At 42.5% G+C, this 25,931-nt stretch overlaps 9 protein-coding genes across 9 annotated transcripts; 4 read left to right on the top strand and 5 right to left on the bottom strand.

Moving 5' to 3' along the window:
- Positions 1-2,548: 2,548 nt before the first annotated feature.
- On the bottom strand, positions 2,549-7,455 carry FA14DRAFT_185697 (uncharacterized protein). The gene has a single exon (XM_025501473.1). It carries the CDS (start codon positions 7,368-7,370, stop codon positions 2,784-2,786), a length of 4,587 nt encoding a protein of 1,528 aa, XP_025353082.1. The 5' UTR covers positions 7,371-7,455; the 3' UTR covers positions 2,549-2,783.
- Positions 7,456-10,158: 2,703 nt separating this feature from the next.
- Positions 10,159-12,088, top strand: FA14DRAFT_162065 (Gpi16 subunit, GPI transamidase component). Its single transcript, XM_025499413.1, has one exon. It carries the CDS (start codon positions 10,189-10,191, stop codon positions 12,007-12,009), a length of 1,821 nt encoding a protein of 606 aa, XP_025353081.1. The 5' UTR covers positions 10,159-10,188; the 3' UTR covers positions 12,010-12,088.
- FA14DRAFT_162064 (will die slowly-like protein) lies at positions 11,999-13,269 on the bottom strand. The gene has a single exon (XM_025499412.1). It carries the CDS (start codon positions 13,224-13,226, stop codon positions 12,111-12,113), a length of 1,116 nt encoding a protein of 371 aa, XP_025353080.1. The 5' UTR covers positions 13,227-13,269; the 3' UTR covers positions 11,999-12,110.
- Positions 13,270-13,376: 107 nt separating this feature from the next.
- FA14DRAFT_77600 (alpha/beta-hydrolase) lies at positions 13,377-14,403 on the top strand. Its single transcript, XM_025502868.1, has one exon. It carries the CDS (start codon positions 13,452-13,454, stop codon positions 14,394-14,396), a length of 945 nt encoding a protein of 314 aa, XP_025353079.1. The 5' UTR covers positions 13,377-13,451; the 3' UTR covers positions 14,397-14,403.
- On the bottom strand, positions 13,953-16,609 carry FA14DRAFT_162063 (uncharacterized protein). The gene is made up of 2 exons (XM_025499411.1): positions 16,281-16,609; positions 13,953-16,183 (listed from the first exon to the last, which is right to left on the bottom strand). Exon 2 carries the CDS (start codon positions 16,178-16,180, stop codon positions 14,411-14,413), a length of 1,770 nt encoding a protein of 589 aa, XP_025353078.1. The 5' UTR covers positions 16,181-16,183; positions 16,281-16,609; the 3' UTR covers positions 13,953-14,410.
- Positions 16,610-17,055: 446 nt separating this feature from the next.
- On the top strand, positions 17,056-18,665 carry FA14DRAFT_162062 (uncharacterized protein). Its single transcript, XM_025499410.1, has one exon. The coding sequence runs from the start codon at positions 17,419-17,421 to the stop codon at positions 18,475-18,477; it is 1,059 nt and encodes a 352-aa protein (XP_025353077.1). The 5' UTR covers positions 17,056-17,418; the 3' UTR covers positions 18,478-18,665.
- Positions 18,666-18,859: 194 nt separating this feature from the next.
- FA14DRAFT_162061 (small COPII coat GTPase sar1) lies at positions 18,860-19,460 on the bottom strand. The gene is made up of 2 exons (XM_025499409.1): positions 19,072-19,460; positions 18,860-18,997 (listed from the first exon to the last, which is right to left on the bottom strand). The coding sequence occupies exons 1-2, from the start codon at positions 19,436-19,438 to the stop codon at positions 18,909-18,911; spliced, it is 456 nt and encodes a 151-aa protein (XP_025353076.1). The 5' UTR covers positions 19,439-19,460; the 3' UTR covers positions 18,860-18,908.
- Positions 19,461-19,950: 490 nt separating this feature from the next.
- On the top strand, positions 19,951-22,820 carry FA14DRAFT_162060 (putative DUF255 domain protein). The gene has a single exon (XM_025499408.1). The coding sequence runs from the start codon at positions 20,259-20,261 to the stop codon at positions 22,608-22,610; it is 2,352 nt and encodes a 783-aa protein (XP_025353075.1). The 5' UTR covers positions 19,951-20,258; the 3' UTR covers positions 22,611-22,820.
- Positions 22,681-25,869, bottom strand: FA14DRAFT_162059 (uncharacterized protein). The gene has a single exon (XM_025499407.1). The coding sequence runs from the start codon at positions 25,714-25,716 to the stop codon at positions 22,822-22,824; it is 2,895 nt and encodes a 964-aa protein (XP_025353074.1). The 5' UTR covers positions 25,717-25,869; the 3' UTR covers positions 22,681-22,821.
- Positions 25,870-25,931: the final 62 nt, after the last annotated feature.

Genomic DNA, 25,931 nt, shown 5'->3' with positions numbered 1-25,931 from the left:
TCACACTATCAGAAGGATCGAATGCATACGATGATCAAAACAAATACAAATCTGGGGAGAACATAAAGTACAAAAGATGAGAGCAAGTAATGACGGCCGGCTGAAGTGGTCTTGGCTTTTGATATGATCTTTTACAAAGACTCTTCCAAAAGAGGTCTGTGTACCACATAATGCTCCGATCCCGTGCCAAGTCTGTGCGTTGACTTCGGCCTAGAATTGGAAATGATTTCCTTTCAATTTGACATGCTAAATTAGTTAAATTTCCGATCAAACACAATCATTAAAGAAAGCCACTTGGATAGGGATTTGAGGCGCTAAGCGCTCATTTCACAGCCATTCAATTCACCAATTGATGCTAAAAGATGCAATCGTAACAAAGGCAGGGTCGTATGTGATTTATGCAAAGAAAAAGAAAAAAACAAGACTGCTTTGCATCCCGATTACAATTGTGAGAGAGAGGTCTTGTTGCAGATCTTACCTGCATACAATCACAATCACATGCATGCAATCTCATCTTTTTGTTTATCCAGTCCTTTTGTTCAGTGTGCTTTTTGTATGAACATGCAAGGCTAGCTTGGGTACCTGACGCGCGGGTGTGCTTTTACACTTAGCGCGCGTCAAAAGTCTAGCGTAAGTGTTGAATCCTTTTGTTCAATCACATCAACAATTCTCGTTTTTGACGTTGGCATTTATTTTTAGAATGAATTTTTGTGTTCCCTTTCTTTTGGTTACATTGAAAGGAAATCTTATCAATTTCCGATAAATTTTAATTTCTTCGCATAAATTAAATTTATGATAAAAGTTTCAAACGAATTTCACTAGCAGTGATCTCTAGAGAATTCCCTTTGTGAGGAAGTTGTTCATCATGTGTCTTTACGAACGCTTCTGGAAGCATTGCAGACTAGAAAGTTCTCATAATACATTACTTGCCCCTTTACAAATCTTACCTCTAGCCTGCAGCTTGAGGATTATCCTCGGCCGCCGAAACATCCCGGACAACCGGGAGCGACGCTTTTGCGGGCCACTGGCATGGGTTGCTCTTTAGATGTGTTGTATTTCAATCATATCACATTAGAGCAAAATGTGATTTTATTAAGCTAAGATCTGCAATGCATACTAAACACGCTAAATCAAACACAACAAACATAACAATAAACGCACATTGCAGAATTTTCCGTGCTTCAAGCTAAGAGCACATTTGTTAAAATCACATTTGCTGTGCTGCGTGCTGCGCCATTGTGCACACGACATAGTCACACGCACACCCTCCCGGCAAAAACGGCGAATAAAAATAACCAAGAGAATGGTAGGAGCACTTTTTGAATACGGCATCTTCCTTATTTTAAATCACCGGCACATTCATCCCCATTACGCCGAAATGCAGGGACTACACAGCTTCGGCTTTCTTTTTGATCGTTTATAACCATCACAGCTCATGATCGATTGCCTATTGTCAAATCAACATAATTCCGATAAAGATTACGGAGAAAAAGATCGGGGCGCAATCAAACATGTGATCGAGAACTTCTTACATTCCCGAGACGCTGATAGGCAAGAAGAAAAGGGTCACATGTGCCAAACGGGATATTCTGATTGAATCCTTTCATTTATCGTACCTGCATTCAAGATGTGATAGCTTGTGTGATCTGAAGATAGCTCTCGAAGGAAAAGATGCTCTTTTGATCGAAATGTTGCACGCCCCTTCTCCGTACATAGCTTCATACTGTGTAGGCCGAAAATCATTTGAAATCAGCAATGTAGGTCCGTAATTATCAAGCTTAGCACAACTTTGGTCACTCACAAAGACTAATAACAGATTATGTAAGTAACTTCTTGTATGTTCTCCTTTGAATAGCATTCAGAAAAATGTGTCTGTGTGTGTGTGATTTGTGCGTGATGTGATTACACCCTACCGTACCTGCATCTTCGCGTGAGTGTGACTGAACTGTCAATGTTTTCAAGAGAGCACATGCAAGCAACGAAAATTTGTATTATGTCATCACTTTGCCTCTTTCCTTAGCCTCGGCTACGCACGAGATGTGATTTTAAAATTTGTTTGTGGCTTGTTTGAATGAAAAAAGGTGAGACAAAGGCACATTGTCTCCCAATCGGGTTTTCTCTCAATTAATTGGCGCTAAAAACTCTTTTTTTCTTCTTTTTTAAACTCGGTTCCGCCAAATTTAATTTCCATTCCCGTTTTCCAGTAGCAAGAAGCAATTTATGCAGGTTGTTTTTAATTACCATACTTTTGTCCGTTAAACAACCGAAATATTCCTTTTGTTGTTCGCCACTTAACTGATTTTATGCACCCTTACCTTTATCACTAAAACCTGACCACATGCATAAAAGTCTAGAACATGTATAGTGATAAAATAATTGTCAATCTGTTTCACTTTCTAGTACGGCAAAGTTAGGTTCGGGTAGGGCATATCAAATTCGGATAAAGCGAGAAGGTGACGTTCGTTTGTTCATTTCTGGATATTTGTCTTTATGCTTCCTTTGTTTAAATCTCAGACATACTGAATTTGAGAAATTTGAATTTTCTATTAGAGGTTGCAAATGCGTACGTACATGAGTAATGCGAATTAGCGAGACGGTTTGATAAAGTAAAATACTATGTATGAAGGTGAAGAGGCAAGGGCAGAAAAGATGAGGTGAAAGTTGTTAACGAAGAGGACGCATGTGATGATGCTGAATTATTGACTTTTGCACTGTTTATACTGTAGGAATCGATTTGATATACAAGTCTTGTTTTATATTCTTGCAATTATTGTGTGCTTTGCTTAAATGATACGAATAGTCCACGCCATTGGGTCATACGGACTGCGAGCAGGATTGCCCATATGTTGATTTGACCCAAACTCGGCCAAAAGCCAATGACCAGAAGGGAATGAAACACCTTGTGCAACACGTACAAAAACGATTGGTAATTTGATCAAAGATGTTCCTTCAGCTTTCAATTTTTGAATGAATCTTTCATCGTGTGGGTTTGCATGAAATTCAATATGCAAACTCATCAATTCTTCCATTCCTGGTAATTTGATCGTAACATCCGACATATGCGGTCCAGCAGAAGAAGCATGGGTTTGCAAAGGTTCCGAATGTCCTAACCAGACTTCATGAGCTGCCTTTTTGGAAAGTGCATGAACGGCGGAAACGGTATTGGGAATCGATCTTGCTGCATCCAAATCATCTGCATAGAGATAGTCGTGAATTGTTGCTGCCAGCGAATGAGAGCGTGAGTCGTACGATGGAAGAGCAGCAAAGCATGGGTACGGCGTGATTGGCAAAGGCGCCAGAGGTACGTGAGGACTTCTGGGTTCAGATTGTACTTTGGGCTTGATGTTTAATCGTCCTTTAACATCCGCAATCTCGGGAGAGACGGCATTTGCTTCGATGTAAGACACTTCCGTACACGAAATTGTTACAATTGTCCAACAGAATTGATCTTCCAACAGATCAATCTGATTTTGATTATTGACTTGTGATGAACTGTTCACAAGAGCTGGTGGTCGTGCAAATCCAACAGGGGCAGGTTGAGATTGCAAAGAATGGATGTAGTCGTGCATAGCACCGACTGATGCATTGGAAGCATTTGTCGGAGAAGAACCACTTTGCAAGCTTCGCGTTGGGCTGTTGCCCTTATAGTCTCCTTTTGGAACAGTAGGACTTGCTTGAGGTTCTAGCACTTCCATAGGCAAACCTAATTGACCTTGTCTCACAGCATGTGAGCGAGATCGTAGACGTGCTTGTGATCTTGCAATGGCTGCCAGGCTTGCTTCATTCTCCGCATTCTCATTCACCGTAGAACAAAGATAAGATCGAGCTGAAGATAGATTGCACTCCACGATATCAGGTGAATCACGACTGGGCAAAGGAGTGATGTGCATCAATGTGACCTTCTGCATCTGAATCACAGGACCGCCTGCGACGGTACTGATTTCAGGACTGGAGCTATCAAATTGACCGTCAAATGCCATACTGCCAGGATCTTGACCGCCTGAGCCGGTTAGAGACGAGAGACTGGGCATCCCCGATGCTTTCTCTCTTGTCGAGTGCTGTGAAGATGAAGATGTATCGTTCAAGGTCGAGATTTCACCACGAGAACCACCGAACAAAATCTGACGAGCTTCTTCTCGATGCTTTGATGTGATTTGAAATCTTGCCAATTGTCCTGTCTTGTTGCCAAAGATGCCTGACAATTCAACTTTCCCTTTATCCACTTTGCAAATCAACATTGGATCAGAACATAATTTCGTGTTCACATCACGCAAACAAACTATGCTACCGTACGTTATTCCCCAATCGTCAGTTTGATAGCCTTTTGAATTGGCTCTAGCAATCGCCGGATCATTTACGGGACGTGCCAATAATTCGATTGAAAATCCTTCCCAGCCATCTTGTCGAGCGACAAGCCTGCGAGCAACTTCAACTTGAGCAACATCTTCGATCGCACCTGTTTCCACACCTAGATACTTTGTTCGAACTGTTTGTGAGTTCAATCGATTGTAAAGACAGACCACTGAACCACTTGCAATTGCAGGAGAGGCGGCCCGAGTTCGAACCGACTTTCTGGCAGGTTTTGAGATCACATTGATTGGAGCCGAATGAAACGTTGACCATGCATTAAATGGCAATTGCAAAGGACTCGAGCCATCTTGCATATTACGTAAAGCTGCTTTACCTTCATCACCTGGCAAATCTGCTCTGAGAAGATTAACTTGCAATCGAAAAACTTTGTTTGTTGCATCTGAAACGCTTCCTACGTGCAATTTACCAAACTTTGCTTCTCCGTTCAGATCAAGAAGTGCCGCTTCTTCTCCGCCTCCAGTTGCTATAACAGCAGAACTTGCTGAGCCTGCCTTACCGTGTGAGCTTTGACTGCTGCCTGAATGAGCGCTTGCAGAAATCATTCCAACGCTCGGAGTGACTGAATCTCCCGAGATGACTCGCATGCTTATCCATTTGCAAGGACGAAGAGGGCCATTTATCTTCACCGAAGGAGGTGGACAAAGAAAACGCTTTTCACTGCCATAACTCTTTTGTGCGATATTGGCATACATGCATCGAATCGTGGTCACATTACTTGCCATAGGAGGCCAATAGGAAGAGGCTGTTCGAAGATGTATGCGAGCGTCCCATACGCTTTGTTTTACTTGTCTTCTTTTATCGGGCATAGCAGTGAAAGACCATCGCTTTTGCTCATTTATGGCTCTTGATTTCATTTCCGTACTCCATTGCATAGGATCGACAGCCTGTGCATTTTCGTTAGTCTTTCTCGGATACTGTAAACTGCTTCCTTCACTCGATTGTCTCTTTTCTACTGGCGATCGTGCGGAATATGATGCAATAGGCTCTGCTGAACGACTTCCATGGGAAGAATCAGTAAGGGATCGATGATGATCTATGCTTCGATGATAATTCTGCTGATCGAAAGAAGGTACTGGAGCGTAAGATCTCGAAATGTAAGAAATATTGCCACCTTGATCCGTGATTATTCGCTCACCCTCACTTTGCGACCCGCTCAAGTTATATGCCGACATAGGTGAAGCGGAAGATCGACCGGCACCAAGGTAGCGAAAGGTCGTATCAATTGGATGTGTGCGGTGGTCTGATTGGCTGTACCGTTGTGCTTCATCCGCATTTCTCTGAACAGCACCAGAGCTAGGATTGAATGTCACACCGGGCATACTTTGTCGTACACCCCTTCGATCGCCAAAAGTGTCATTTCTGAGCGTCTCAAAAGGTTGAAAAGATGGTCGAGAAGGGTCCGCTCTATTTTGGCTATATGACTCCGTATCGGAATGCATCGATCTTGAAATTGGCATAGAGCTTCTTTGTGGAAAATCTGACAAACGAGGAGAACTTCGCGCTCTAAAGGCAGACTCTAATGCTGATCCTTGCAAGGGCTCTTGAACAGATGAAGTCCTTCGTTTCCTTGTCCTTCGTTCGTTATTACTATTGACCGGGCTAGAAGAACGACCTCCAATGATTGAATGTATGCTCATCGGGCTATTGACAATAGTGGGCGTTTGTGGATCAGGGCTTCTTGCTGCACGCATGAGTGATGACATGAACGAAGCAGTTCGGCCTGAATGTTGTTGTTGACTAGTCTGATCTGCTGATGAAGACAATTTTGGCACGTTGATCGGCCTTGATTTGTTGACTTCGCTCTCATTGTTGCGCGTCAATTGATCACTTCGAAACTCGCTTAAGCTACTTGAAGAACCGAAAGAATTCCGCTGAATTTTTGTATTGTTTTGCTGTTGTACAGACGATGACGTTGAATCCTCTTCATCATTTTGATCCTCCTTTGTAGCCATATCACCAAACTTTGATGATCCTAAATTCCTTCCTACTTGATAGTCAAAAGGAGGAATTTGACGTCTTGCAAAGTTGGAAGCGGGTGAATGATGGACTTTAAATTGTGACAGTTCCGAACGATTTTCCCTATGAAGAAGCTTGAAGTCTTGCTGGCCTTGGCGTTCATACTGACTGTAAAACTGATGAGGCGGTGAGTGAAATCGAAATGAATCCGTCGCACGATCGTTTATATTGCGCACAGTCTCATTTCCACTACCAACGTCATTATTCACCGTTTCGTTATACCTGCTATTATGATCATCCCGGCTTTTGCTCTTGTATAATTTCGTTTCAATATGCGATCTCTTACTCTCCGGCCGTTCTGTAAACTGATCAACTGCCATGTCTTCTGGTAAATTATCGCTTTTGCTATAGCTAAATTGATATTTCTGTCGCCGTATTTGTTTGTGTGGATCCGCTTCATCGCGGTCACCGCTCATATTTCCGTCTTGGGGTCTGCCTTCATCCTGCGACTGTACTGTCGCTGTTTTTGAATCTTTTTCCCTATGAATGAACTCACTCGACTTATTCAGCCTTCCACTTTCGTATTGATCGGCAAAATTTGCATTTTTATGGTCTTTTGGCGGCTCCGAATATTTTTTCAGAAAAGAGGAGTCATTTGCATACATTCTCCGCTCATCATTTGGTCCGCTAATTTGACGCATATATTGACCTTGATGATGAAGAGAAGGTGAAAATGTTTGTTTGTCGGCTGATCGATTATATGGAGAAGGTGGCGTAAACGGATGATCATCGTCTTTTTCGGATTGTTGAATGAGAGGTGTATATGAATGTGATTGTGCCAAGGATGATGATGAAGCAACTGGCCCCGTCGAAGAACTTCCAAGATTCTGCTGTTTGTACGCCGTTGATTCACGATTAGAAAGCTGCTCGTCATATTTTCGATTTGACTGTTGTTGATTCATCTCAGCTGATGTATAATGTGCTTGGGCTGAATTGTTCGCTTCACTGACTTCGCTTGGCGGTGAGGCTTGCAACTTCATCATGCAAAGTTATACACATCCAAAGACAAGAGAGATCTTTTCCTTCTTTCTTTTCTTTGAAGTGGACGTATGCTCTTACTTGGCAGCATTCATCGTACCAATCCCGAACCAAATGAATGCTTTTCGTTCACTCTTGTGTGCATATACGATGGAGCTCCGATGCGATGCTCTAATGTGTGTGGTATTGCTACTTTGCCAACGTTATAACGGAGCTTAAGTCCGGGGTATTATTAATGTATGTCAAATGAAGCTTGGAGCGATCTGAGCCCGATCGCAATCAAAGTCGAAAGAGCCGTGCTTGAATAAATGATGATGAAAGATGAGATCCAAGCGTATGGGAAGGTAAAAAGAGTAAATGCAAATAGCAAGTAAAGTTGCTACTTTTGTTTGTCGTGCGAAAAGTTTTGTTTTCAATTACACTTCCTCAATCGAGATCATCGGAGACAAAAACAAAAAGAAAATGAAAAAAGGGACAACACACCTTATCTGAACCCCATCCGTGCCCGATGCTCAAGCCAGTCAACTAGCCAGCAAATCAGCGGCAATCAATTGAAGTGATTGATTGGGTGTGTATTACTTGCAGGCAGCAGGAGAATAAAAATAAACATCTTTTTGGCTTCTTTCTTAACTGGGACTCGGACATGAGTTAATTTCCCTTCCATTCGCCGATTAATCAATGACATTTCGGTGTAAAGTAAAGCACAAAGCCGCGTGGGCTTACATATGAGACATTGATGTGCATAATACGGGTTATCCAATGATCCTCTTTTTGAGAGAAGAAGTCTAGGCTAGTAGTACAATACTTCTCTTCTTTGTTCTTTCTCCTCCGTGTGAAAAAGGTGAAGGAAGGTTGCTTTTTTGTCTTTATGCAGGTGCAAGGCACTCTTTGGAAGCCTGTCATCACCGTAATTATCAAAAAGGCACACAAGCCGAGCGGGTGCTTGAAAAAACAATGAAACGCGCCACATACATTTTTAGTGTAATTTTGATAAACGGTTACCCCAGCTGTGTACTCCGTTTTCAAATTGATTAAATTTCTTGCATAGTCTCTTTTTTTTTCTCCGAACAAGTCTAATCCCCTCTGTGAATAAGTAGAGGCCGTGGATAGGCAGCAAATCATTCACTCTTTCCGCGCGTATATGCCTTAATTCTCCGTGGAGATCGGTGATTCAAATTCATGACAACTGAATGCGCGTGCAGATTAAGCACGAGACCACACTTGAAGGTCCTTGCTTGGCACTTCGGTAGAGGCATTTACCGGGTTTTGCATCAATTGCTTACAAGGGATTAAATTAAAGCTGAGGACGATAAGATTATGATAAAGAGCAAGTTATGACGAAGAGCAAGCCATTGCATGATATAAGCTGCAGATGTTATATAAGCACATATGCAAGTTTTCTTGTTTTATTCGTACGGCCAAGAAGATTTAAAGACGGCCAAACGGAAACGGAAATTTGCAAAATATACCCATCAGTTGCGTGCTTTCTATTTTTCCGAATTCTTATCTCTTGCATTTCCGTCTTTACTAATCAAAAGAGTGCAAATGTCAATCAACGTTTCCTGGGAAAGATTCTGTGAGAAAAGTATGCGAGATCTAAAACAATATTTCTCAGGCTAGATGAATGAATGAATGGAGGGAGATTGCCGGATTGATAAAATTTTTTCCCAGGTTGACCATGCGTGTGTTGGGATATGACGTATACGGTACGCCTGGCACGTGTACAGGCGTCACTTGCCGTATCACGCCGTATCACGCCGTATCACGCCTTAACGCCTGATTCGCCACAAAGGCTGACGAACCACAGTTTTGGTGCCCAAATTAGCCCATATGTCGGATATAAATAGTCTCATATCACATGTAAATTTTACCCACTTTTTCTCTACCTCACTAATTTATTATTATCAATCAGAAAGCAGTGCCTGGAGACTACAAAACGTAACAGCGTGATTATGTAATCATCTGTCTACTCACTTGTCTGATCCATTGTATCACCAAATCTCCTATTCGTCGATGAGTGTGAGAAAACAGACTCATAGTATCATTGCACGCTCGGGCTGTTTTGTTTGATATGATTTCCGTCAATGATGCGTATCTCTGTGTTTTTGATATTCTTTATTTCGGAGATTTATTTATTGTTGTTCATTTTGTACTTGTATGTAGTTATACCATCAATAAAACATTTTTATGATTTGCCTATCAATTATTCGATATATTGATCTGTATCCACTTACAAACCCTCGTCTTGAGGTCTTTGTGTGCCAGAAGACTGACACTTCAGATTAGACTATGATAAAACCAATTTTTTTCTGAAAGCATTGCTTATTTGACGACAAGAAATAGAGTAAGATTATAACAAATCTATAGCAAATCAGATCTCCTGCTTTAGAATACTCTCACACTGATTCTGAGATCTGATTCTGTAAAAGTGTTGCATAACAAAGTATCTCATTCTTGTTACGCCTCTCGTTCTTAGATTTTAAACGAGTAAAAAAGATATTTTATTCATTTTCGTACTTCAGGGCTTAATGAATTCCATCAAAAGATGCTAAAAGAGTCTACATCAAAGGATGGAGCTACTTTATAGAAGTGTTATCACGAACACACCGATCAAACGAATGAAAGAATATTCACCGACACCATGAATCTACATGGAGCAATCCGATCGGGAGACGGCCATGCTTGGATCGACGCTTTGACCTTCACGCGTAGACTAGGAGACGCGACTTTTGGCAGGCGGGCATCCTACCGCATCAACAGAACGTTTTCTTCAGAAGGAAGTCAATCATCTATCATAACGCTACACAGCATGGTCACAACGAGATGAGAAGTATGATATCGTTTTCAAGGCTGGCAGGATTGGCAGCATTCCTGATCTTGCTCTGCATCAGCATATGTGCATCACCAGCTGCATCTTCTCCGGCCAATTCGATATTCGATGAATCGCTCACAATTCGACCTCTACAAGATGGCCGAGTGCATACAGTATTCAAATTCGATCTGGAATCACCCTTGAACGGCGATAAACCGACAGACAAGGAGTACGAAGGCAATGTGCCGATCTATTCATTCGTTCCACGATCTCTGATCCATCTTGCACAGAGCAGCAATGCAGATGAGATTCACCTTGCTATAAATGCAGGCAAATGGGATTATACAAAATGGGGAATACCAAACGAAGAAGAAATGGTGGGCATCGGAGCAGAAGTGAAGGCAAAATTGAAGAATGATCATACTCTTGCATCCTCCGATTCATCACACTTCAACAATCAATCTGCCATACCCGAAGCAGCATTGCGGAACTGGCGAACGTTAACAGCAAACATGGCAGGTCTTTTCTGTGCTTCGTTGGACGCTCTGGATGAGAAACTAACAGTGATTCCATTCAAATCAGAAACAGGATCGGGAGAGTTTGTCAGTCTGCATGCAATGCTGTCTTCGGAAGCTATTTGTACGGAGAACTTATCGACTTTGCTCAAACTATTACCATGCAAAACAATGGCAGGCTTGGCAAGTTTACTCAAACCACATCGATTCTTTTACTCAGACTTTCATGGAATGACGCTACATCTCGTCCGCACACATGATCAATGGAAAGTTCGTATTAACGTTCAAGCCGTCTTTTCACCTGCTATTGCCGCAGGCGTAAAAGGCAAACGAGATTGGTCATTGGAAAAGCTTTTTGGCACAACACTTAAGCAATCCTGCCCTTTGATTCGCGATAGTTCGATCAAGGTGCTGACGCCAAAGCTACAAGCATCAGAGATCATTGACCAAAACGAAGATACAGAGTTTCGTGTATGGCCGATTGTCATGTCACCTGGTGAATCGCAAGATATCGATGATGATGAGAACTTGTCGGATATGGACAAACTTTTAGCCAAAGCGAAACGATTTGCTGTTCAATTACGCAAACGTGGATCGTATACATTTGATACTCGATCATCCAAAGATCTCAATGTCGAGATGACATGGCCCCTCGAACAATATTTCGCATATCCTACTGCCTATCCTGCACAAAAGCTTACCACTTCTCGCGTCTTTTCTGGATATGGACAAGAAAGTGGAATCGTTCAGCTTACCATTACAAATTTGGAACAAGCAAAGGAGAGGCGGATAAAGTACACAGAGATTTTGCCATGGTTCATCAAAGTATACCTTCATACGATACAAGAGCATATCTCAGAAGAGGTTGACGAGAAAGACGATCAGATCGTCTTGTTCTCGGATGATTTGAAGTTGCCTGCAGTTCAATCGTTCAATTATACGCCTTCGCTACCAAGAGCAAGACCAACGCATTTGGAGGTAGACTTACGCATTCCACCCTTGAGCACTGTGCGTCTCACGTTCGAATACGATAAAGCATTTTTACGATACGCAGAACATCCACCAGATGCACATCGTGGTTTCGATATTCCACCTGCGATTCTCACACTGGAAGACGGTACACAATTATACACCGACCCAGCTCTGGTCGAGGTAGCAGTTCCCGATTTTAGCATGCCGTACAATGTGATCATCTTCACATCAACACTGATCGCCCTTTGTGCAGGCTCAACGTTGAACAATTTGATTCGCAGGTATACCGATGTGATCGAAGTTACACCTGCAAGGAACGTTCAGACGAAAAAGGAGGTTCTATAACAATCTTTGATCTTATTATACATTTTGTAATTATAGCCAAACATACACAGTACAAATAATTAGAAACAGGCATGATTGCCGCGAAAGAAAATGCTGGTTGATTATGTCGACTTGAGATGCCATACTTTGATGCACGGATCTCGATCAAGACTTGCAGAAGCAATGATTGGCTTTGAAGGATGTGCCGCAATGCACAATACGACATCACGATGACTTTGAAGTGTATGTTCGACTTGCTTGCCTTGCAGATCCCACAGATAGACCTTTTGATCTTCACTTCCTGCAACTACGAAGCAAGGTAGATCTGAGTTTGAGTCAGACGTGTTCCAAGCTGTGAATGCAGATTTGAGAGCAAACTTTGCGTTTTGATGACCAACATAAGTTTTAAGAACACGACCGTTTGCCATGTCCCAAAGTCTGATAGAGTTATCCAAAGAAGTAGCAAGTAATTGAAAACCATTCGGCGAAAATACTACATGTCCTATCGGCATTGCTTCTCCGTGTACTAAAGTCTTCAAACATTGACCTGTGAATGCGTCCCATAACCTTATCAAACCATCATAACTGCAACTTGCCAAGATTGAACCATCTCGATTGAACGCAACTCCTGTAACGGCTTCTGAATGAGCGGCGATCGTACGATGACAACGTTTTTTCTGTAAATCCCACATTCGAACGCTTTCGTCAAAGCTTCCTGAAACTGCCAAAGTTGTATTTGGATTGAATGCAACACAAAAGATGAAAGATGTGTGACCTTCAAATTCACATAATAGTTCCAATCGTTTTGCATGCCATACCCTGACAAGCTTATCATCACCTCCGCATACGATGTACTTTCCATCAGAACTCCAGGCTACATCACTGATTCCTTGTCGTTGTGTGGAAGATGAAGGTTCGATTTGTTCTTGTGCATCTAGTGTTGCTCGTAATGATCCTGTTGCAAGAGACCAAATCTTTAACAATCCATCTGCACCGCTTGAAACGATTTCTGTTCCATCTGGAGAGATTGCAAGGGAGGAAACGCTCTTTTTATGACCTTGCAAGGTAAAGATTAAAGAACATGAAGTTGATTTTGTGTCTTGACTTGCTTGTCTTGAGTCAACTTCCTCTGGCGCCATGGACTGATTTCCGTTCTTGTGAAGATGCTCCGTCACCGAGGATGATGGATCTGCCTTTGTTGCATTGATGTCCACCTCTTCATCTACGTCCATGCTCATCTTGTCGTCATTTCGGCATGGAGGATGAGAAGTAACACACAAGTTGGCTCATTCATGAAACAAGAAGATATTCCATCATCTGCAACGCGACGCGAACATTACTCCGTTTTCCGTCAATTGACTTTGCATTCACACACACTAACACCCCACATTGGAGTATCGGCAACTTTTCGCTTATTCTATACCGGTGTTCATTACCATCATCACCTCTCGAACTCAAGAACAATGACAGTCAAAAAAGGAACACAATCACTTCCAGACGGAACAACGATTCGATATGAAATACATGGAAGTGAACATTCTTCTACCGTTCCTATTGTATTAATCAATGGTTGGACGAGTACAAAAGAAGATTTTCAACCACTAACAACAGAATTGGCAAAAAAGAGAACTGTTTTGGTATATGATAGACGTGGAATCGGAGAATCAAGATTAGCAAACAGAAAAGATGATGAAGAAGAACCAGATCATACACTTGATTTAGAGGCAAACGATGTATTGGACTTGCTGAAAGCACTTGGAGGTCAATTCCTCAAAGTAAACATCTTGGGATGGTCAATGGGAGGTCATATCTTACAAGCATTGATGCTGCTACCCGAAGCAAAACCCCAAAAAGAAGGGATCGAAATCAAAGGCATCCATGTCCAAAAAGCAATCTTAGCATCAACCATGCCAAAAGTACCAAAAGGAGATTTGAAACAAAGCGATTTACAACATTTTCTCTCACAAGCAGGAACGAATCCTAAATGGAAAGATGAATTAACGGAATTTTTGATGTCTTATCAATACGATGAAAATTGGATGAAACAAAGTGAAAATAAATCAACATTTGAAGAACGTGTTAAAGTTTCACTTACAACTAGAAGGCCACAAAGTATTATCGGTTCACAAATGTTGGCAATTCAAGGACGTGATACACGAGAAGAATTACACAAAATTTCGGAATCATTACCTGTTCTTATCATTCATGGCAAATTGGATAGAATGGTAAAATACAGCGAAAGTGATTATTTTACAAAGAGTATCAAAAGTGCAAAACGATTGGATATGCAACCAAAAACTGATCAATTCGGTCACTTTTGGTTCGATTATTTCGGAAAAGAATTTTGGGCGAACAAAATTGAAGATTACCTCCAAAACGGGCATTCATCTGCCAAAGCAAAGCTGTAAATTAGCTTTTTTTGTCATTCCTTGTATCTTTCTTGCATCCGAACCGATCTTTGATATGCTGCATCTCCTTGAATGAACTTTGTATGTCTGCTCGAATATTCTTCGACGGTAGGTGCAGATTTGTTGCTTCCTCCGCTACCAATTCCTGCACCGGGAGTGTATACATGCGTTACGATCGGGTCTATTCTCCCTTCTCCGTCTATTCCCAATCCTTTGCCTGATGTCCAGCCCATCTTGGCCAGTAATGCGCCACCAATACTTGTTTCGTCTAACTTAGCCGGAATAGCATCTTCGGAAGCGGGTGTCGTCTTGACCGTTGACTCGCCCGAGTAAGGACGCTTCTTCGCCATCGCTTTCGCTTTTGCGATTGCTTCGGTACCAAAAACAATTCGTCTTTCTGCAGCTCGATCACGATATTCCATACCGCTTTCTGCTGTTGGCTTGTCTTCAGAAGCTGCAGAATACCGATCGTTCGAGGTGACTCTCTGCACGGGAGCAAAGCCTGCTTTCTTCATACCTGTAGAAGAAGTGGATCCAACATCTTGGGCAGGAATGGAAGCAATCTTCCGCTTTCGACCTTCTGAACAACGATCTTGATCTTGTAGATTTTTCTTGTGTAGTTCCGATTCAATAGAATGCCTTTTTAGAACTTCCAACGTTTTGAATTGTCTTTGACAAAGTAAACATGCTTTCTTCTCTTCATCCAGATAGTTGAACTCTTTCGAGACCTGCACGTCATTTGAGGGATCGTTGCTGTCATGTTGAGGCTCTGGTATCGCACTACTCTCCACGACATCATTTCGCTGCATCTCTTCTTGTTGAGCGTTCCACCTGCTGATATGCGAAGCTGCTTTCTTTGCATAGGAGGAAGGATTCGCAGATGTGATCTTACGATGGTCTCTTGATACACTGCCGGGTAATTCAAATTGATGATCGATTTCTTTCCCTGGCAATGTTGCCGCTGCAGGCTTAACGGTTGCAGTTGAAGACCATTCGTCTATCAAGACACCCTCTTCTGAGAAGCGTTTTCGTAATCCCTCTGCAAGGGTCACTTTCTGTCCTTGAGCCACAGAATTGAAAACTTCATTGGTGACAAATTTGGCCTCGATATCTTTGGCGTGATCCTTGATCTCATTTGCCAGAGCTTTCGCCACATCTGCATCATGACACGCAACAAGTGCGAGCCATCTTCCATCCTTTGAAGCTGTGATTACACCTCGAATACGATTCTGAATAGCGGACAAATTCGGCAACGATTGTAAGAAAGAGAACATCTCTTTGCTAGCGCTCAACGGTCTGCAATAATCGTCCAAAAGGAGTAATGTATCCGTTCTTGAATTGCGAACAAATGCTTGGAATTCTTTGGAAAGATGCCAACGTGCTTGAGAAGCTTTTGAAGATGATGGCACAGATTTTGAAGATGACGGCACAGATCGACGAGGTGGTCCTTTAGTACCAGCACTTCCATCAGACTGCCTATTTCTACTTCGTTCTGAAGTACTTGAATGTCTGGAGTCGTCATTGTACGTGCTTGATTGTGCATTAGCTGCGCCATAATTCTGCTGATATTGCTCATACATCTGATCATCATAGCCGTACTGTGGCCAGTTCCGATACCCATGTGACGAGCTTTCCCGGTAATATGGTTCATACTGTCGAGATGGACCGCTGCTTTGATCTTGGTCGTACCATTCATAGGGTCTCTGTGCCGATCTCCTCTCTTGTTTATCTTGCCCATGTTCTGGATATGGACCATTGGACCATCTTTCATGATTGGACGACATATTCTACGGGTTGGGGATAAATTGCAATCAAGGTTAGTCAAAAGCGCCCTTCATCGGAGATTCAGTGATGAATTAGGACATATTCATAGCTTATACGGACATTTCAGCTAAGTCAAATGAGTGGATCAGACATTCGCCTTGAATGTGAGAAATAAAGGTGTTAGCGATCTGGTCATCTGCTATAAGTCCATTTTGTTCATTCCAAGGACAGCTTACGATGATCGTGTAAGGATGCAAGATTTGATGTATGCTTTTGCCTATTAAAGTTATCACCACCTTTCGTTTGACTATGCGAGAACAACAAAAAGACTAGATAAGCAAAACATATTCATTAAACAGCAATTTGATAAAAAGACGTCATAGGTATCTCGCTTTCATACTTGGATGGATAGTGGATCGCCAATGACGGTGTGATAGTAGGCAGCGGGCTGATGGTGGGGACAGGTTAGAATTGCCAAAAGTAACACTTGGGTGATTGTATGGAGTGTGCACGTGCAATATGCTGGCTCGGGATACGGGTAGAATGTTTTGGAAGGTATGGAAGGTGCTATTTTTGGGCTGGCAGGCGTCGTAGTTTTGCTAGAACTCTCTGGACCTCACGCCCGCTTTAACCGGTACAAAGAAAGTGGCAATACAAATTTTCTTTAGTGTCGTTCGAGTTGAGAGTTTTTCATGCAGAAGCCAATACAAAAAAAAAGTAATAGAGCTGGCGTGCCTGATTTTTAATTGAGTTGGAAATTACATTACGGATGTTGTAAATTTTAGGTATGGCTGGCTAACTTCAATCATCATATCAATCAAAAGAAGGTGATAAGTGAAATTGTCAAAGTAGGACAAATTGAAACAAAATAGACGTTGATCACCAACAACCAAAATCTTCACCATCCTTCCAAGAGGAATCAGCCCAAGTTAATAGCAAAAGGCAGACGCATATCAATTGATTGATACGCACGACATCGTCAGCTACAGACGATCCTTACGACATTCAAAAGTCTTAGCACTTATCTCTCAAAAGGCATCAGAAAGCCCAATTCATACCCATATAATTGCCCAAAATGGTCAAGGAAACCAAATTTTACGATTTGCTAGGTGTTTCAACCGAAGCATCGGAGAGCGAACTTAAAAAAGCTTACCGCAAGAAAGCTTTGGCTTTGCATCCTGACAAAGGTGGTGATCCAGAACAATTCAAAGAAGTTACATCTGCTTATGAAACTCTAGCCGATTCACAAAAGCGTGATATGTACGACCGATTCGGTGAAGCAGGTTTGAGCGAATCAGGTGGTATGGGTGGTGGAATGGATCCTCAAGATCTTTTCTCACAATTGTTCGGTGGTGGTGGAGGCGGCTTCTTTGGAGGCGGTGGTGGTGGCAGACCACGTGGACCTCGTAAAGGTAAAGATTTGCCTCATCGTGTCAAGGTCACTTTGGAAGAATTATACACTGGAAAGGTGACAAAATTGGCATTGCAAAAGCACGTCTTGTGCAGCAAGTGTGATGGTCGCGGTGGTAAAGAAGGTTCTGTTAAATCTTGTCAAGGATGCAATGGTCAAGGTATCAAGGTGATCTTGAGACAGTTAGGACCAATGGTGCAACAAATGCAACAAACATGTACCGACTGTCAAGGTACCGGAGAGCAAATTCCAGCAAAAGACCGCTGCAAGCAATGCAATGGTAAGAAGATCATTCAAGAACGTCAAGTCTTAGAAGCACGTATTGAGATTGGTATGACAGATGGTCAACAAATTGTCTTCAAAGAAGCAGCAGACCAGGCACCCAATACCATTCCTGGTGACGTGATTATTATCGTGGATGAACAACCTCATCCTCGTTTCAAGAGAAGAAAGAACGATTTGATCACAGATATTCACATCGATCTTTTGACCGCTCTTGGTGGTGGTAAGGTGAACATTGAACACGTTGGCAAGCACTTCTTGAGCATTGATATTCCTCAAGGTGAAGTCGTCAAGAATGGTGCAATCAAGGTTTTGCGCGGTCAAGGTATGCCTTCTTACCGTCATCACGAGATGGGAGACTTGTTCATCAACATCCATGTCGATTTCCCTGATGAGATCCCAATTGATAAGATTCCATTGCTCGAACAAGCTCTACCGCCACGCAAGAAGCCTTCTGCCATCACAAATGAAGAAGAAGTTGAAGATGTTCATATGGAAGATATCTCTGAACGTGAAGCTCATCAAGGAAGATCACAAGCAAACGGTGCTGGAGCTGGACAGATGGAGGAAGACGACGAGGATGAAGCTGGAGGCGGTCCTGGCGTGCAATGTGCACAAGCTTGATCGTATTAAAATACATACACATCATATTCCTATCATCAATGAGCACTTTTAGACGCATGCAATTCCATCATCATCTTTTTCATCTCTTTTCCATCATTCATCTTTAGACTCCATAGATTCCCAGAGTAGTATACTAGTTCGTTTAGGTTTAGCCTCTCTTTTCAATAAATGTACATCTCAGTTGTCACTCAGAAGTTTGCTTAGAAATCATCTAGTCAGTCTTTAAGCTGAGGTTCACAATGCAGCCAGAATCATCAATTAAAACAAGAAAATTTTACTATTTTGATCTTTATTCCACTGAACATGTTCAAGTACTGAAAAAGATCATATTTTGACGTCTCGAAGACCTTTTGCTTCGGTCTTATATACATCAACTCTAGAACACCTTTGCTACATGTTGACCTCAACGCCAAGAAGTCGATCCAAACAATTTAAATGTATTGAGATAGCCAACGGAAACCTTCACCGTATCCTTGACGCATGACGACGGAGCACATGAAGATTTCGATTGGTCGAATGTCTGTAAGAGGGGGTGTAGAAGAGTGTCAGAAGGAACAGTATAACAGGCAAGGGAGAACCAATCTTAATACACACCTTTCAATGGCACCTTTCCTTTTCCGGTTGTTTGGTAGAGACCAATAGCTCCACGCAAATCTTCTTCACTAACAGCACGGGGAGCGTCAATCTTGTTACCCAAGATCAAGAAAGGAACTTTGCTCAATTCTTCAATGCTCAAAAGACGGTCTAATTCTTCGCGAGATTCTGAGAAACGTTCATGATCTTGTGAATCAACCATAAAGATGATTCCGTCAACTTCAGGGAAGTAATCTTTCCACAATCTACGTGCTTGTGCGTGACCACCTAAATCATAGGTTGTAAATTTGACAGATCCGATTGCCAATTCTTCTGATGTAGGATGTAAAGTAGGTTGTAAAGTTGCCAAACGATCATTCTTCAACATGTGTAAAAGTGTCGTCTTTCCTGCATTATCTAGACCTAAAAATAAGATTTTTGCATTCTTGTGTGCTAGACCAAGAGAGGCTAGCACATCCCAGAACCAGTTGACCATCCACATATTGGCGGATGAGTAGAGTGGTGAAGAAGTCGTGAAAGTTGATGCGTAGAACGACGTCCCTTTTCAGTCAAAATAAAGGTCGTAAGTATGTCTTTGTGGTTGTCGTTAATATTCACCAATCACGTACGATCCTGATTAGCATGTGAAGTGTAGGTGATCGTAAGAGATGCGATTCTAAAAGTTTAAATTTCTACAAATCTCCTGTGCATCACCAGCAGGTTCATAATACAGATTACGCAGCTCAAAGGCGTGAATTGCCCCACGATAACTTCCTACTGCCTACGCGTAACAGATATCATTCGACTGCTTGCTTCTTAGTCTAAAAACTCTTTTTTCGCTTGCTTAGCCTTCCGAAAGGTGGCAACTGGCAGCAAACCTTTGAAAGGCCCATCAATGCACGTGGAATCTTTTGACGGAAATCGGAATTGAGCTGGGATGGACAGTGCGAATATTTGGAATATTTGGATTATGATGACCTCCACGATGATGAAGATGACATTCATGAACACCATCGCATTCAGAAGCATAGACGGCAATGTCAACAGCTCTCCATTTGAGCAACAGAATAATCAGAACATCATCTAGAAGTGTTTTTGCTTGCAATAAATTACCGCTTATCTCTAAACATTCAACAACACCGAGATCGATTGTGTCACACAATCACAACACATACCCTAGATCGTTTACTACGTCTACAATCAACAGAATGGCACCGACAAATCAAGGTTTCCAGCCTATGGAGTACACAAACGCTCTAATTCATTCTACGTCACCTTACCTTCTACAACACGCTCATAATCCAGTCGATTGGCAACCATGGTCACAAGCAGCTCTCGATCAGGCAAAGAAAGAAGGAAAGATGGTCTTTTTGAGTTCAGGATATAGTGCCTGTCATTGGTGTCACGTAATGGCACATGAATCATTTGAGAATGCAGGTATTGCAAAAATGTTGAACGAAAGTTTCGTTTGCGTCAAAGTGGACAGGGAAGAGAGACCGGACGTAGATGCAGCATATATGACTTTCGTTCAAGCAACTTCTGGTAGAGGTGGTTGGCCTATGAGTGTATTCCTGACAAACGATGGCGAGCCGCTATTTGGAGGAACATATTTCCCGCCTCCAATGTTCAAGGAATTGATTGATCGTTTGACAAATTTGTGGAACGAAGACCGTCAGAGATGCCTTTCAAGCGCAAGGGATATAAGCGAACAGCTGCGCCAAGTCGCTTCAGCCGGTGTTGCAGGAACAGGTTGGTCCGATTTGCCTTCATTAAACGTGACTGCCAAAACGCTAAAGCATTGGCTGCTATCCTTTGATCAAGAGAATGGAGGGTTCGGAAACGCCCCAAAGTTCCCATCGCCACCGAATACGTTCCACTTTCTACATCGCATTGCCGCTGAGATCATTGGGAAGGGCACGCCAAGCTCGGTTTTGTCAGAGATTGGAATTGGACCGGAGTCCGCCTCAAAGGCTATAGAATCTTCAGCTTTCACATTGGCAAGAATTGCAAGAGGCGGTATCTCTGATCCTTTGGCAGGAGGAATTGCACGTTATAGCGTAGATGAAGAATGGCGTGTTCCACATTTCGAAAAGATGCTATACGATCAAGGTCAGCTGCTAACTTCATTCTCAGAAGCGTTGCAGTTATGTATGGCTTCATCAAAGCCTGAGCTACAACAATATGCACAAGAATTTCGACAAACAATAACGGGTATTATTGAATACTTGGAGCGATACATGACAAGCAAAGATGGATCAATATATGCGGCCGAAGATGCAGATAGCTTGCCGACACCGGAATCCGAACATGCCAAAGAGGGTGCTTTCTATGTTTGGGATTCAGTTGAGATCGAAAATGTATTGGGCGGAAAAGAAAGCAAAGCGTATCAACTAGTCTCGTCACACTTTGGTATCAAGTTGGATGGTAACATCCCTGCCGAAAGTGATCCGCATGGCGAATTGGTAGGAAAGAATGTGCTTCATGCCAGCACAACGCTTTCTTCAACTGCTAGAAAATTGAATATTCCTGAAGAAGAAGCATTGTCGTTATGGAACGAGAGCAAAGCAAAGCTCTTGACGTATCGTGATCAGCGTCCTAGACCATTGTGTGACGATAAGATCATCACAGCTTGGAACGGTTTGGCAATCAGTGGATTGGCGAGAGCATCTCAGGCCCTTGGCACAAGTACGGAAGTAGGCCAGAAGGCTTTGAAGCTGGCAAATGACTCTTCTGCATTTTTGTGGAGTACAATGTGGAATAAGGACAAACACCAATTCTTGCGTAGCTATCGTGACGGCGTTCAAGGTCCTCTTGGCTTTGATGTGGATTATGCATTTGTGATTCAAGGATTCTTGGATCTGTATGAGGTGACATATGACACAAAATACATCGATCAAGCTTTACAAGTCCAAGCTGCACAAGATGCACTCTTTTGGGATGACGAAGGCGGTCCTGGTGGATACTTGATATCATCAAAAGAGAGCGATGGTAATATTCTCGGACGTCAAAGAGGAGATCAAGAGGGTGCAGAACCAACGAGTACAAGTGTTTCAGCACACAATTTGCTACGATTGCAATCTTTGATTTCCAATTTGGATGAAGAATTAGCCAAACGCAGCAAAGCGCAAGGTAGACAAGCTTCAACGTTGAGCAGTCACGATCGTATCGCACAATGCATCACTTCAGGAGGGGCGATTTTGGAACGAGCACCTCATGCTTTGGGCACACGAATCACAGCTCTGTTACGGGCAAAATTGGGTTCACAACAAATGATCATCGTCGGTCCAAGTGGGGACGCAAGAACGAGAGAATTATTGGATGTATTTTCAACCACATTCCTTCCTCGTGCGGCAGTAATCTTTATCGATACCACCAAAGGCAAAGAAGGTGCTCAAGAGCAACTTGGTCAATCATTTATTGCTGCCAATGATGCCGTTCGAGAAGTATTGGAAGATCCAAAATTACTCACCCGCGGTAGCTATGCAACCGTTTGTCAAGACTTTGCATGTGGACTGCCCATCACAGCCTCAGAGGAGTTGGTAAAACAATTGCAAAAATAACTACACAGCGTTTGCATCATACTGTATCATATCTTTTTTCTCACACTGGAATTCGCATGCTTTTATTTGAAATCGTTAAGGTCATAAATCATTGAAGTCGTGCGTAATTCTACATCTAGCAGAAGAACAATAAATGATGCAAGGAACAATGGGGTAATCATGATGGGAGGGTATAATAATAATAGTACATTCAGAGCAAAAAATAAACGAATCAATTATCTTCACCAACAACACGTTGGTGCAAGCTACTTGCAACAACCAAGACGGGCAAAGTGCATTTTCCAACACCACAAACAGCCAAAGCAGCTTGACCGACAATCTTGCTCATTTCACCATCAATCAAGCGAGATTCAGTAGTGTTTGAAGAGGAAGATGCATCTTTTGTAGATGCATCATGTTTTCGTAATAAAGCTCTTAATTCGTCACGATGAGTAATCGTTGGCAAACGACGATTACGACCTAACAAGATCAAACTTGCAGGTGGTAAGTCATCTGATTCGATTTCGCTTGGCGTTTCTTTCTGTTCGTCTGTAGCTTTCCTTTGACCGATTGTTTCGATCAGGTGTGCCAATGGAGTTGGAGTAATCTTTTCAAACATGCGTAAACGACGACCAAGATCTTGATCTGTTTGACATGCTTTCAAGATTTCTTCAATGGCGATATCATCTTGTAGTTGGGCTTGTAGAGGGTTCAAGTTTGAGCTGGGATACATAGTATCATGCACTGACAAATTTCCATAAACAGCACTTGCAGCTTGAGTTTTATGAACCGTATCCACATTTTGCATCGTCATCGGAGGAGAGTTGAGGTTAGCGCCAGCAAGATCAGCATCCGATTTACGATAACGATAAATGGTAGCATACACATCTTCATTCACTTTGCACCATTCTCGTAAAAGTTCAAGCGCACATCTATCATCCGGACCGCCCATGAAAGCGAAAACGACATGTTGACCCCATCCGACAGTAGAAGATTGCGCAGCAAATTGTCCGCCTGAAGAGCGTTCTAATAACATTCCTACATGGCATGGACTTGTTTGAATAACTTTACGAACGAATGCAGCTTGATAGTACCTTGCAACGCTAGAAACATCCGAAGAACCGGCGCCGAAGAATCTTTCAACGGGTCCACGCAATACACCAGTCGTTTCATTTTGACTACCTCCCAATAAACCAGTCGATGGCAAAGTCCAAGGAAGCACGACCAAATCTGATTTGGAATTCTGCGCCCGAGTGACGACCGTGCTACTGAATTCATCAATCGGAACAACCTGCATTGCTGCCTGAATGGGAAGTCTGTTCAATCTGACAAAGGCGCGGAAGACGTTGATGAGAGGATCTGCTTGAACTGTTTCATCGTGTTCAGCAACTTTCATCACTGCTGAAGTACGTTCTGTCAATTCCATCAATCGAAGAGCATCAACAGAAGCGGGTGCTTTGGGAATTATGGATCTCGAAGCTTGTCCATCTAGCAATACAGGAACGTTGACTTCGTGACTGCTTTCAGAAGAGATTCCACTTTCGTCGCCCTTCTCTGTGCTTGCATTGTTCCGTCTTCTGGCATTGCTGGTTGAGTGTGATTGTGGGTTACGCAAATGCAAATCGCTTGAAGGTCTCAACACTTGCACCACGTTCAAAAGACCTGGCAAATCATCAAATCGATCGAGAACGAATAGGTACTTCTTGGCCAATGATTTTGATTTGATCGGGTCTGCTTGATCTCCTTCTTCATCATCTCCTTGACGGCGTTTGTCATCCTTTTTCTTGAAATCATCTTCGGTGAAGAAGGTATGGAAGCGCTTGGGATATACCAGCATTGTCAAAGGAGTTGTAAGGCAAGTAGAAACGATTGCCATCACCACAAACATACTGAATACACGTGTGTCCAAGATGCCAGCACTTAAACCTAAATTCAAAACAATCAACTCGACAAGACCTTTGCAAGACATTAAAGTTCCAACGGCAGCCGATTCGCGATTGTTGAATCCTGTTACACGAGCAGCAGCAGCGCATGCGATGAATTTGGAAAGGAATGCAATCAAGCAAATGGCGATGACGTAACCCCAAATTAAACCGGTATCCAAAGTGCTCAAATTTGTACGTAGACCAGACAATGCGAAATAAAGTGGCAAAAAGACGATTGAAACCATATCTTCAAGCTTTTCGGTTAATGCGACTGCGAAACCACCTTCGTGAGGAATGATTAGACCGACCAAGAATGCTCCAAAGATTGCATGTACACCGATACAATCTGTCAAGAAAGATGAAGCAAAGACGAGCAAGATTGTGAGAGTCATCATTAAATGCGTCGGACCCCTTGACAGTGAGCCATCACGCCTTGCAAGCCAAACGAAGCATGGTCGGATAAGGAAGAACAGTAGTAAACACCAACCGACAACGACGAGGAAGATGTACAGAGCTGCAAGACCGGAAGATGCATTGACGAGAGCGATAGCCAGAGCCAATAGAATCCATCCAACAACATCATTTCCTACACCTGCCGCCAGTACCACAACACCGACTTTTGTCTTCATCAGCTTCATATCCAGCACGATTCTTGCCAAGACGGGCAAAGCAGTGATTGCCATTGCTACGCCTGTGAAAAGGATGAAGTGACCTAGAGAGACTTTTGAGCCGTCGATGAAGTCATTATAGATACCGACAGAAATGGCTGAACCGAGACCAAAGGGGATCAGTAGACCAGCCAAACTGATGCTTGTTGCAGCAACGCCACATTGTTTAATAATTCTTGTATCGATTTCCAAACCAACCAAAAAGAGGAATAAGACTAAACCAAGATTGGCGACCAAATTGAAATAAGGAATAGAAGCATCTGGGAAGATGTGATGTGTAAAGCCGGGAATACGACCAAAAACGGTAGGACCCAACAAAATACCACCAATTACTTCAGCAATAACGGAAGGTTGTTTGATCTTTGCCAAAAAGTATGCTAGAATACGTGTGAAGATGATTACGATTGAAGCTTGAATGATGAATAATCTGATTGGATCACTTGTACTGACTTTTGTCGGATCTGCACCTGAAATGATTGATCCATCTGGAGCCGCTCTGGCCACGAGAGAGATGATGTGAGACGTGTTGATCATTTTTGAAGAGGAAGGGATAGGATTAGGGACGACCTTCGAAGAGGAAGATGGTGAAAGACATGAATGCAAAATTGAATAAAGATGATTGCCTTTTAAAGGGAAGAGAAACCTTTTTGTTGAAATCTTGTTAGGGGTATTAGCGATAAGTGTTATGGTGAACCTGTCAAGAAATGCATGCAAAGTCGGGAAATGCTTAAAATGGCTGCTGTTTTACT

Source organism: Meira miltonrushii (assembly GCF_003144205.1).
Source record: "Meira miltonrushii strain MCA 3882 unplaced genomic scaffold FA14scaffold_4, whole genome shotgun sequence".
Lineage (NCBI taxonomy): Eukaryota > Fungi > Basidiomycota > Exobasidiomycetes > Exobasidiales > Brachybasidiaceae > Meira > Meira miltonrushii.
The sequence above is the reverse complement of the archived record's forward strand: the minus strand, read 5'-3'. Positions and strand labels throughout refer to the sequence as shown.

Excerpts from the sequence above, each read along its gene's own strand:
- FA14DRAFT_77600 (XM_025502868.1), top strand. The coding sequence starts at position 13,452 with ATGACAGTCAAAAAAGGAACACAATCACTTCCAGACGGAACAACGATT.
- FA14DRAFT_162064 (XM_025499412.1), bottom strand. The coding sequence starts at position 13,226 with ATGAGCATGGACGTAGATGAAGAGGTGGACATCAATGCAACAAAGGCA.
- FA14DRAFT_185697 (XM_025501473.1), bottom strand. The coding sequence starts at position 7,370 with ATGATGAAGTTGCAAGCCTCACCGCCAAGCGAAGTCAGTGAAGCGAAC.
- FA14DRAFT_162065 (XM_025499413.1), top strand. The coding sequence starts at position 10,189 with ATGAGAAGTATGATATCGTTTTCAAGGCTGGCAGGATTGGCAGCATTC.
- FA14DRAFT_162060 (XM_025499408.1), top strand. The coding sequence starts at position 20,259 with ATGGCACCGACAAATCAAGGTTTCCAGCCTATGGAGTACACAAACGCT.
- FA14DRAFT_162061 (XM_025499409.1), bottom strand. The coding sequence starts at position 19,438 with ATGTTGAAGAATGATCGTTTGGCAACTTTACAACCTACTTTACATCCT. Across the intron at positions 18,998-19,071 it reads AGGAAAGGTGCCATTGAAAG|ACATTCGACCAATCGAAATC; the intron begins GTGTGTATTAAG and ends CCCCTCTTACAG.
- FA14DRAFT_162062 (XM_025499410.1), top strand. The coding sequence starts at position 17,419 with ATGTACGACCGATTCGGTGAAGCAGGTTTGAGCGAATCAGGTGGTATG.
- FA14DRAFT_162063 (XM_025499411.1), bottom strand. The coding sequence starts at position 16,180 with ATGTCGTCCAATCATGAAAGATGGTCCAATGGTCCATATCCAGAACAT.
- FA14DRAFT_162059 (XM_025499407.1), bottom strand. The coding sequence starts at position 25,716 with ATGATCAACACGTCTCACATCATCTCTCTCGTGGCCAGAGCGGCTCCA.